This window comes from Myotis yumanensis, unplaced genomic scaffold (genome assembly GCF_028538775.1).
Source record: "Myotis yumanensis isolate MYYU_CA2020_CCGP unplaced genomic scaffold, mMyoYum1.0.hap1 SCAF_2, whole genome shotgun sequence".
Taxonomy (NCBI): domain Eukaryota; kingdom Metazoa; phylum Chordata; class Mammalia; order Chiroptera; family Vespertilionidae; genus Myotis; species Myotis yumanensis.
Window position 1 is genome coordinate 31,702,067 of NW_027223753.1, and position 11,751 is coordinate 31,713,817.

The following is an 11,751-nucleotide window of genomic DNA, read 5'->3' on the forward strand; positions in this document are numbered from 1 at the left end:
AAGAGTCTGTTCACTGTAACTACCCTGACCCCCAAGGACTGGAGTTAATGTCACTTTCCTGCAGGGCCATGACTCTACGTGTGGCCTGGCACAGTTCCTGGAGAAGCCAGCAGCCAAGGACGGGGTCCTTGTGAAAGTGCTGAAGGCCCAGGGCGCTATTCCCTTCGTTAAGACCAACATCCCCCAGTCAATGCTCAGGTCTCTGAAGTGGGCAGGCTGGTGCCGGGGCCGGGGCCGGGCCTGGGGCTGGGGCTGGGGCTGGGGCCGGGGCCGGGGCCGGGGCTGGGGCTGGAGTTGGAGTCAGGCCCAGGACTGAAACAGCACCTTGAAGTCCTGATTTAGAGCAGAGGGTGAGGTGAGAGTCAGTCATGCAGGCCTCAAGGATGAAGGTTCTTGGGCAAGTCTTTGTGCCCTCTGAGCCTCAGTTTTCTCCTCGTGTGTGGGCTCAATGGTCTCTAAAGGCTCCTGGGCTTGGAGGGTCTGAAAAGTTATGTCTCTATTTCTCTCCCAGCTTCTGTCTCTAATTGGTCTTCTCATCTTGTATTCTCTCCTCCCCATTCATCTTTAGTGTGTCCAGTAAAAATAACAAAAAAAAAAACCACATTGGTTTTAGAGAGAGAGGGAGAGAAACATTGATGTGAGAGAGAAGCATAGATCAGTTGCCTCCTGCACACACCCAATCACACCCTGATGGAGGATTGAACGTGCAACCTGAGTATGTGCCCTGACCAGGAATCAAACGTGCAACCTCTTGGTGCATGGGACAGCACTCAACCAACTGCGCCACACTGACCGGGGCTAGCACGTCCATTTTTCTGACAGCAGAGCTGTGGGCTCCTTGCTCCTTATTTTAGGAGGTGATTGGTGCCTGCTATGGGTCTTTCCTGCAGCAGCGGCATCTCACCTCAGCCCTGGGAGGAGCTCATGAGTTGAAGCAGCCAGTGGTCAGCCTCTATGTGGGGAAGGGGCAACATTCCCCAGTCAAACCTTCACCTCCCAACTCCTTTTCTTCTGCATCCCTCAGCTTTGACTGCAGCAACCCCATCTATGGACAGACCCGGAATCCTTTGAACTTAAAGAAGACCCCTGGAGGGTCTTCGGGGGGTGAAGCAGCTCTGCTGAGTAAAGGGGGTTCCATCCTGGGCATGGGTACCGACGCAGGGGGCAGCGTCCGCATACCATCCAGCTTTTGTGGTGTCTATGGCCTCCGGACCTCAAGAAACCGCCTCAGGTACTCAGTGGTGGTGCTGGGGTGGGGGTGGGAAGAGCAGGCTTAGCCCAGCCTAGAGGAATTAGAGGTCTGGGGAACAGAGGGGCCTGATCCACACATTAACTCTCATTCACTCAGCCTAGTACTAGGGGAAAGTGGTGAAGGTAGGAGGGCTTCAAATAACTCCTGCCTCAGCCACAGCATGTTTGTTACAGGTGGCAGTGGAATAGACCTTCCACTCATTCATTAACTCATTAGTTCATTCATTCAGTCATCTTACATTTATCTATTTAACTGCACTTTGAACTTTCAGAGGCAGGGCAAAGAAAAGGAAGGCTTCCTGCAGGAGGCAGCATTTGAGTTTGCTTTTGAAGGCTGGACATGCAGAGACGGTATGGAGTCCAGAAGGCTGTACTGTAAGCAATTAACTGCTTGGAGCAATATGTGTTCATGGAAGAGCTAGAAGAGGAAGCTACGGAAGTTGATACTTTAGAGCCTTGAAGGGCAGTCAAAGAGATCAGACTTTATGTTAAGGGGAATAGTGAGTTATGAGAGGGTTGAAGCAGCTCTCATACCTGTGTGTTAAGCTCTGGGGGAGTGCATTGGCTGGGTGCTGAAGCCTCCTTGGCACCCAGGCCCTTCCCTTCAGGTGCTGAGCTGGGCTCTTGGTGGGTGGGGATTTGCAGCTACACAGGAATTGCCTCTGCTGTGAAGGGCAAGACAACAGGTAAGCTCCCGTCTGTGCCTATTCAAAAACAAACCAGCCAGCCTTTCTCCAAAGGACATTTCACTCAGCCTCGATCTCAGACCGATCAGCCCCACTGTTGATAAAGGCATCTGGGAGAAGGGACTTCATGGCTTCTGCCTGGCCTCCCCTAGCCCAGTGATTCTTGCCCCACTGAGAAGTGCTTTCTGTTATCTTGCTATAATCTTTCCTGTCCCAGATGGGATTCTCTCTCCCGGCACCAGAGCTGCTTTGGCAGGTTTATCAACTGCACCTGTCCTCGATCCCTGACCCAAAATGGCCCCCATGAACTCTTCCTTTGGCCCTGATCATGGCCCTGGACCCCACCCTCTGAGGCCAGGGAGTGGGGGGTCCCCAGAGCAGAAAGGATGCCTCCTTCCCCTCTGCTGTGCAGTGGCCGCCGTGGCTGGCCCCCTGGCCCGGGATGTGGACAGCCTGGTGTTGTGTCTGCGAGCCCTGCTGAGTGAAGACCTGCACCAGCTGGACCCCACTGTGCCTTTCATGCCCTTCAGGAAGGAGGTAAGCCGGGTTGGAGAACAGACCTGGAGGGCCCCTTCCTCTCCCCTCCCCTCATTCCTCATTGACCAGTCTGCCAACCCCTCTGAAGATCTCATTTCCTAGCCCAAGGTGCAGCAAGCAAGATGCCCACATGTTCAACTCCCTACACACATCCTGGTATGATCAACCTATGATCATTGTCTGTCATCCATTCTTTGCCTCTGTTGATCTCTCCATCCTTATCCTGTTCTGACACTTCTTTAGCTTAAAAATGCTCATGTCTATTCATCTACTAGTACTTATTTGCCCACCCATTCAACTCCAACTATTCATTCATCCACCTACTCCTCTATCCATTCAAATCTCTGCCTACCCACCCATTTACCTTCTCATACATCCACCCACTCATTCATTCATGAATTGATCTACCTATCTGTTTCATCCACCCAGTCACTCACATCCCCATCCATTTCTTCCTGTTTTTTTTTAAATCCTCACCGGTGGATATTTTTCCATTAATTTTTGGAGAGAGCAGAAGAGAGAGGGAAAGACAGAGAGAAATATTGATGTGAGACAAACACATGAATTGGTTGCCTCCTGCATGCGCCCAGGCCAGGGCCTGGACCTGGGAGGATCCTGCAACTGAGGTATATGCCCTTGACTGGAATTGAACCTGGGACCCTTTGGTATGCAGGCCAACGCTCTATCCATTGAGCCAAACTGGCTAGGGCCCCATCCATTTTTTGTTATTCCAGGGGAGTCTCCAGAGGAGCTAAAGCCTGAAAAGTATATAGGAAAGCCTATATGTGGGTAAGGCCAGCTGTGGCCCAAGGCCCCAGTCTATAAGTCTGGCTCCTGGAGAGAGTGAGATCACCTTGTCCCCAGCCCAATCTCCCATCAGAGCCCTACTCTTCTCCTCTTGCCCCCAGATATACTCCAACACCCGGCCCCTTCGAATTGGCTACTATGAATCAGATGGCTTCTCTCAACCATCTCCTAGCATGGCCAGGGCTGTGAGGCTCACCTGCAGACTGCTCCAGGATGCAGGACATGAGGTAGGCTTACTTAGCCCTGGGGAAGGGGGGTGGAGTTTGGGGAGAAGGCTGGACTGGTGAGGATGCTGGACTGGACCATTCTTGGAGAGAAAGGAAATTATATCCAGCATGTGCTGGGGTGTAGGGAGGCAGGGGAAGGTCAATAGGGAGGAAAAATAAAGGAGACATATGTACTACTATCTGTAATACTTTAAACAATAAAATAAAATTTAAAAAAATAAGAAAGAAAATTATATCTAAGTTTGGGCTGCTGAGATCATTGTGTTTTCCCTAAATTCCATGGAGAAGATGGACTAAGAGGATATAGGGAAGCGGGGAGGGGGAAGCTCACCTTGTGAGAAAGGCATCATGATTCTGTGGTTTCTCCCTTCAGCGGTGGGGACTCAGGGATTCACTCATAAAATTCCTTCAGCCTTAAATGGCCATAAAGATCTTCCTGTCTTCAAAATCCTCCTCCCCGTCCTCCCTTGCCTCTCATGTCCCAGTGGCTTGTCCTGGCCCTGCCTCCCCTTTGAGAACTGCTGCTTGGCCACACACGTACTATGTGACCTTGGACCACTCTCTTAAGACCCCGAGCCTCAGTTTTCTACCACATGGGGCAGCTGTGCAGGTTACTGGTCAGTGAGGTCGCATGTATGAAGCATTTGGTCTGTGGCTGGATCACAGTGGAGCAGGCAGGAAATAGGGCCTGGTCCAATTCCCACCACATCCCTATGAGGGAGTGGGCATGGCACCCACCCACAGGCCTCCCCTGCCCTGCTGAGGAGCTGAGGTAGAAGGAGATGAGGAGTGACGTGATTTTCTCTCCTTAGATCCTGAGGGATGCGGAGAGAAAACAGAGCTGGGTGGGAAAAGCTCCAGGCCCTGACTCAGCCTCTGTCTCCACAGGTCATTCCCTTCTCCATCCCCCGGATAGAGTATGCCATGCAAAAGCTCTACCCAGTGGGTGTGTTTGCCGATGGAGGGGCCACGCTTCTCGAGAAGCTGTATGTTTGATGGGACTCAGACGTGGAACATGGTGGAAATGGGGTGGGAGAGGGGACCTGTGGGTCTGGATTGGTGGGATGCCAATGGCTAATTGTGTGGCCTTAAGTCATCTATTCAGGCCTCGTTTTCAGAATGAACATGTTCCGGGTTGGTGGTGGTGGAAACAGAAGTGTTTCTTTGGATCTGACCTCCCTCTGTGGCTTATCTATGGAGGGGGAGTTGGGTGGGTGTGGGAGTCAGTCCATGACTGAAAAGCTGTAACTGATGTGCCATGTGCCTGTGGTTCCTCAGTGAGGGAGACATTGTGGACCCCTCCATGAAGGGATTAGTCACCCAGTTACGCCTACCAGACCTGCTGAAGTGTATCTTGGCCAGGATCCTGAAGAAGACAGTGAGTGTGGGCCTAGGATGGGGAGGGATTCAGAGGGGGTGAGGCCCAGAGAGGAAGAAGCTCAGAAGGGGGGAAGGTTGACTCAAGGAGTGGGGTAGAGTCAGAGAGGAGCGTGAGAATGTTGGTGGCTCAGAGCTGGATTCAAGAGTAAGAGGAGCTAAAAGAGGGGAATAGAGGCCACAACAGAGGAGTGTTCTCAGGGAGGGGAGGAAGCTTAGAGAGGCTCTGATAGGGGAAGGGCATCTTAGAGAGAGGAAGGGGTTTCACAGAAAGGAAAGGGATTTAGAGAGGGGTGAGGGCCTGAAGGAAGCTCAGGGCGGTGTGAGGTGGTAGTGGCTTATGAAGGACTGAGGGCTCCATGTCAGTGTACCAAGCAGAGTTGCTCTTCCTGGACCCCCACCCAGGGCAGGTTGGCACTGGCCTGTGGTTTCTGAAGTTGGTGGCCCCCTCTCTCCTTACCTCTAGGAGCCCCGAACTGCCCAGACTTTGGATATGATTCGTGGAGTGAAGTGAGTAGTTGAGTCTCTTCAGGTTCAGCTCGCCAGGGTTTTGCATGGGGTGGTGATAACTGAGTGAGGGGCATGTGGTTAGAGTCGGTGTTCACTGGGGGCAAAGACAATTTAGACTTTGGGATCTAATTCGGGTTTTAGAGTCATGCCTGACACTGGGTTAAATTTAGACCTTTGAGTGGGTTTGGGATTGGGGTTTGATTTGGAGGTAAGCTCTGAGTCTAGGCTAGAATTGGGTTAGGTTGTGGTAAAGGTTAGGTCTGAATTGACGTTAGATTTGGGCGGGGTTGAAGTTGGTTTGAGTTGGAATTGGAGCTAAGGTTGGAACTGGGGTGGGGATGTGGGTTGAAGAGAATTCTGATTGGGCTTGGGTTTGCTGTTGGGCTTGGCCTGGTGGGGCTTGGAGTTGAGTTGCTGGTTGGAATTGGGGTGGAGTAACCTGAGGGCTGACCTGGAGGAACTATAGTTTTGGGGGGCACTTGTGAGTCCTTGTGGCTGGTGGTGGTAGTGGGGTATCGACCAGAGGATGTGTACTCTTGGGAACATTGGACAGGCGAGGTGTCTTGGCGAGGGGACAAGACACAGGGTTATTCCCAGCCCATCAGCTGATGTGCAGCCTGCACTGAGGCCAGGCCCTGCCACTTGGGCATCATGCCCCATTTGTATAAGAGAAGATCCTCCCAATCTGCCCTTTGGACTTCCCAGTGTCTTCCTCATTCCTCCAGGACACCCAAGAAACTGTGGGAGCTGAACACAGCAGTGCAGGTGATGTGTGTCTGGCAAGACCTCAAGGGACTGCTGGATCAGGGGCAGCAGAAGCCTGGTGGTGACACGAGTGGCCAGACAGGGGGCAGAGCTCTGTCCTGGCCTGCAGGGGAGGCCTGGCTGGACCTGGATGGGAAGGCTTAGTGACCTATGAGGTTAATCTAGTCCATCTCTCTGGGGCCTGGATGATATGTTGTCCCGCAAATCACTGTAGTCTGAGACTCCTCTTCCCATCCTTTCACCTTAGCCCCTGGTAAGACCCTGACCATTCCCAGATGTCTCAGTCTGCCTCTCATAGCTTCGGAATTCTTCCTGGTGCTTAAGTCAACTCAGCCTGGCAGCACCTGACCTTGTCCTGCAAACAGTGACCTCTGCTGATCTTATCCCTCCTACCCCTGTTGTTGCTGCAGGAATATCAGCAAGAGTTCATAGCCAAGTGGAGGTCCTTGGACCTGGATGTGCTGCTGTCGCCAGCTCTGGACCCTGCCTTCTATATAGGCTATCCTGCCAAAGCAGCAGGTGAGAGGACACTGGGTCCTGGTGGGGTTAGACAGGGAGTCCAGGACTTCTGAGTCCGGCCACAGCCTATGTGACCTTGACCTTTGTTTTCATTCACCTAAAAACATTTTTTCTCTTAAATTGAGATAAAATTCAGGTAGCATAAATTCACCATTTTAAAGTGTGTGATTTAACAGTTTTAGTATAATCAGAATATTATGCAACCACCACCACTATCTTATTCCAGAACATTTCCATCACCTTAAAAAAAATATCGCACCTGTTAGCAGACACTCTCAATTTCCGTTTGCTTTAAAAATCAACTTTTAAAAGTGAATTTCCATTCTCTTTAAAAATGAAAAAAGCACAGATGCTCCTCAACTTAAGATGGGGTTATGTATCAATAAATCCATTGTAAGTTGAAAATATCTAAGTCAAAAATACATTTAACCTGGTGAACATCAGCTTAGTTTAGCTGGTTTCTGCTGAATATGTGTAAGTAAAGTAAAAAAAAAAGTAATCAAACCATCATAAGTTAGGGACCATCTGTATAAGCTACATGCAATAAAATTCACAGAGTGCAATTTAATCAATTTTGACAAAGGTATATAGTGGTATCACCACCACCATAATAAAAATATAGAATAGTTCCATCACTGATCAAATTTCTCTCATGTCCCTTTGCAATTTTTCCCTAACCTTACCCTGCCTTGCCTCCCCCCCAACCACTTAATCTGCTTTCTCTCACTATAGATGTGCCTTTTCTAGGATTTCATATAAACAGAATCATAAAATAGGAGGCTTTTGTGTCTGGCTTCTTTCACTGAGCATGTGCATTCACTCTTAGCATGCTTTGTGCTGCCCCATTCCTAGAGGTGTCTGTAGCCCAACCCACCTGAAATGCAGGCCTCAGCATAGGGCAGTGTCTGAGGCATCACTGGGTCTCGTGCCCAGAACAGGTGCAGTGTCAGGGGTGATGTCAATGCAGAATGAAAACCCACCTCAAGCCTGGAGTCCTCTCCCTTGGGTCCCCCACAGAGGCTGCCCAAAGGCACACCCACACCGTGCTCTGCTCTCTGCTGTCTGTAGGCATCACGGCCACTTCTGTGATGCTCCGTCCCTGCACACAGGTGGCTGTGGCCATAGAGAAGTCTTTTCAACTCAGGTTTGCACTGCACACGCCAGCCATCTTGAAGCCTAGTGTATTGGAGGGCATGGGCGGAATCTCTGCCACTCACCAGCTGTGCAGCCTGTGAAAAGCCATCTCTCCCGTCTGGCACCTGGGTTTCTTCATTTGCACTCAGGGAATAGTAATCCCCATTTCGCAGGGGTGGAGAGGATTCAGAGAATCAGCAATGCAGAGATGCCCGGCACTGAATAAGGCTTGGACAATGCGATTCTCCTTCCCCAGGCCTTGTGGGAAGAGCAGGGAGTGTTTGTCAGGTGATTCCTGGGGCGATTTCAAGCCCACAGGGATGCAGTTCCGAGAAGGACCCGAGGGGGAGTGCTTACTCACGTCACATTCTTCCCCACTGGAGTCTTTGGGAGTTGGTGATTTCCTGGGCTAACCTGGATCTTCCTACAGCTAGCAGCTCTTACACCAGCCTGTACAATCTGTTGGACTTCCCTGCTGGCGTGGTGCCCGTCACCACTGTGACGCTACAGGACGAGGAGGAACTGGCCTTCTACAAGGGATACTACGGAGATAGTAATGACAGAAACTTCAAGGAGGTCAGTGTCCCTCTCCTTACCTCTCCCCCAGGAGCACAGACCAGTACTGAGTCTTGCCTCCATCCCTGTGGATGGGTGAGGGCAGGGTGGGATGGGTCTGGGCATTCCCAGGGTTTAGCCTTTATCACTTCTGCTAAAGTGATAACGTGTCACCCCATCCCCGAGGACACACCATTTAATGTCCAGGTCATCCTCTGTCCTTGTCAGGGGAGAATATTTTACAAAAACAGTGGTCTGCTCGACACCTCTGTAAGGAAAGTCCAATGCAGAGGCAGGAAGGGTGGATCAGGGCAAAGGCCCCGGGGTAAGAGCTTACTGTGAAACAACTGGATACCGCCCTTCTCTGGGCCTCAGTTTCTTTGTCAGAAAAAAACAGGAATAAAAAAATCTACTTGGCAGAATTATGTTAAAGGTTAAATCAAAAAAGACTGAAGCAATTAGCATAAGGTCTTATATGTAGGAAGTGTTCAATAAATGCTACTATTATTAATTCAGAGGTGACTTACCAAAAGGAAATGTTTCTATGGGCCTATTCAATGCAGGGTCTAAAATAACAACCCTGACTTGGGTGAAAGAGAGAAAAGGAGAGAGAGAGAGAGAGAGAGAGAGAGAGAGAGAGAGAGAGAGAGAGAGACTGACTTTGAAAAGTATGCATGTGTCTGGGTAAGACATTAAGTAACTTATTTTTCTGGAAATTATTTTATTTTATTTTTTACTTACTGATTTTAGAAAGAGAGAGGAAGGGGAGAAAGAAACATTGATATGTTGTTCCATTCGTGCATTCATTGGTTGATTCCTGAATGTGCCCTGACCCAGGATTGAACTCGCAACCTTGGTATATTGGGATGACACTCTAATCAACTGACCTACCTGGCCAGGGCTGGGAATTGATTTTAGTGGTAGAATTACCAGTGGAACTGCTGAGAAAATAATAATAATGACACTATCTAGTGTGTCTTGAGCTCTTCCTCTGTTCCAGGAGCTGTTTAAAAGTGATATATAGAGTGCAGCCATAGTGGCTCAGTTGGTTGAGCATCGTCCTGTGCACCAAAAGGTGGCCAGTTTGACTCCTGGTCAGGGCACATACCTGGGTTGCAGTACAGGAGGCAACTGAGGCAACCGATTGATGTTTCTCTCTTACATGGATGTTTCTCTCTCTTCCTCCTCCCTGCCCCCCTCTCTCTTTCTCTCTAAAATCAATAATATATCCTCAGGTGAAGATTAAAAAACAAAGACAGGCATTCACAACAGATGGCTATTGTTGTGTTGGCTCTTGTCATTTTTCTACTTGACAATCTAAGTAAGAGATAAGAGGTCAGTGCCCCTGACTAAATAATCGGGTATTACACGCTTTAAAAATTCTTGCTGCACACTAGTGTGATGGAAAATTGCTGTCATAAAGCAATGAAAATATGTTTGAATTGCTACAATTATGTTTGGATTTCATGGCAGGCACTCAGGCTCAGCCCCGTGTTCCCGGGCTTGTGTTTGGAGTCAAGGCACCTCTTTCACTGCAGAAGCGTAACTAGGTTCTGGATAAGGGACTTGCACATTCTTCTTTCCTGTGCTAAGGACATGGGCTGGATACTTGGTTTTTTTAAAAAATATATTTTATTGAATTTGTACAGAGAAGAAGGGAGAGGGATAGAGAGTTAGAAACATCGATGAGAGAGATCGATCAGCTGCCTCCTGCACAGCCCCCAGTAGGGATGTGCCCGCAACCCAGGTACATGCCCTTGACCAGAATCGAACCTGGGACCCTTGAGTCCGCAGGCTGACGCTCTATCCACTGAGCCAAACCGGTTCGGCGGGATACTTGGTTTTATATTTCATTGTTATAGTCAGCTCTTTGCACAAGGAACAAGTTTCATCCTGGAGAATTGTAGACAAAGTCAGAACAATTTTTCCAGGTTTTACCGAGAGCTGAGGAAGCCTGGAACTCTGAGATCCAATAAATCTCTCTCTTAATCTGGACTGGAGATGAGATATTTGGATTAATGCATACCTACGGGAGGTGAGGAGGGGTGGCAAGGGGCTTGTGGGCAGGAAGCAGGCTCTGATTTACAGACACTCTCTCTGAGCAGGCGGTGGAAGGATCCGTGGGGCTCCCAGTGGCTGTGCAGTGCATCACTTTGCCATGGGAAGAGGAACTCTGTCTTCGGTTCATGAAGGAGGTGGAGACCTTGACCAAGAACCAGAGGGAACCCAGATGAGAAGCTATTTCTTTTGGAGACCTTTCTACATCCTTATCCAAGTCTGCTCCCGATGCCCCTTCCTTCTCATGAGTGCCATATCCACCTCCTGTCTCCGCCAGGAAGCCCACCATATTCCTTTTCTTTGCGGTTTTTTTTCTGTCCTTGTAGGTGCTTCATCGGTGGACTCAAAGCCACTCAAGATGGGGATCAGGGTGAAGGTCTCAATAAACATTTCTTACTGGCCAGCCTTGTGATTTCTGATCTAGGCGGACTATAGCCTCCTGACGGCCTTCTGCCTCCAGCTGTCCTCCTCCAGCTCAGTCCCCCAGATGCTATCCCAGATTGCAGCAGAGGGGAATGAGCCCCAAACTGAGAGGCTGCAGGCGTGGGTTCAAGTCTTGGCTCTGCCACTGGCTTGCTATGCAGTGCTGGGCAAATTACTCCCCCTCTCTGGGTCTGTTTTCTCACCTACAAATTGAGGGAGGTAGATTTGATCACTTAATTATTCTTTGAGCTGTGATTCCTAGGTATTTCCCTGACAAGCACTTGCCACGGCCCTCACTGGGGTCTAGAGAAAGTTTCAGAGAGCAAGACCAAGGAAGGGAAGCCTAGTCAGAGCACACCCTGGGTTGGGACCCAGGCCTCAGCTCACAGTCTGGTGCTTTGCCCACAAAGTGCTAATTTCTTGGTGTGACCCACAGCACCTCCCGAGGTCCTCCATGTCCTCTGCCTTGGCTCTGCTGGAGCACAGCCTCCCTCATTTCCTCAAACGGGAGCCCTCTTGGCAGCACGATGCGCTTCTGCCTCTGTTCAGACTTTCCTTTTTACCTGAACATCATCACCATCTTTTCTGTCCTTCAAGCCCTTTGACAAATGCCAATTCCTCCAGGAAGCCTTCTTCAATCCCATCAACTCCCTCTTGACCTCCCCTTCATCTGATCTCTTAAGATCCTCCTGTATCAAAACTTACCCTTCCTCCTGGCAGGTAGCTCAGTTGGTTGGAGCATTGTCCCAACACATCGAAACCTACCCTTCCCACTCCTTTCGTCACCGGGTCTTATGGGTGTGGGGACAGTGGCGGCAATGAGGCAGAAGCACTACCTTGTGTCTGCAGTGTGGAAACCGCAAGATAGCTGCCTGGACCAGGCCTTTTACCGCCGTTGGGCC

At 50.0% G+C, this 11,751-nt stretch overlaps 1 protein-coding gene across 2 annotated transcripts in view; it reads left to right on the top strand.

The window, feature by feature from the left end:
- The window catches only part of LOC139003329 (fatty-acid amide hydrolase 1-like), a 39,440-nt gene extending 28,613 nt beyond the window's left edge, over positions 1-10,827 (top strand). The window contains exons 6-18 of one of the 2 annotated variants that reach the window (XM_070405047.1): positions 65-198; positions 1,025-1,231; positions 1,897-1,937; positions 2,350-2,474; positions 2,577-2,630; positions 3,383-3,508; positions 4,397-4,494; positions 4,787-4,886; positions 5,352-5,395; positions 6,121-6,160; positions 6,571-6,679; positions 8,244-8,389; positions 10,474-10,827. In XM_070405047.1, coding sequence (XP_070261148.1) covers positions 65-198; positions 1,025-1,231; positions 1,897-1,937; positions 2,350-2,474; positions 2,577-2,630; positions 3,383-3,508; positions 4,397-4,494; positions 4,787-4,886; positions 5,352-5,395; positions 6,121-6,160; positions 6,571-6,679; positions 8,244-8,389; positions 10,474-10,602 — 1,353 coding nt within the window. In that variant the 3' untranslated portion in view covers positions 10,603-10,827. The remainder of the gene's footprint in view (positions 1-64; positions 199-1,024; positions 1,232-1,896; positions 1,938-2,349; positions 2,475-2,576; positions 2,631-3,382; positions 3,509-4,396; positions 4,495-4,786; positions 4,887-5,351; positions 5,396-6,120; positions 6,161-6,570; positions 6,680-8,243; positions 8,390-10,473) is intronic. The other variant, XM_070405046.1, reaches the window with a different exon arrangement.
- The last annotated feature ends 924 nt before the right edge of the window (positions 10,828-11,751 follow it).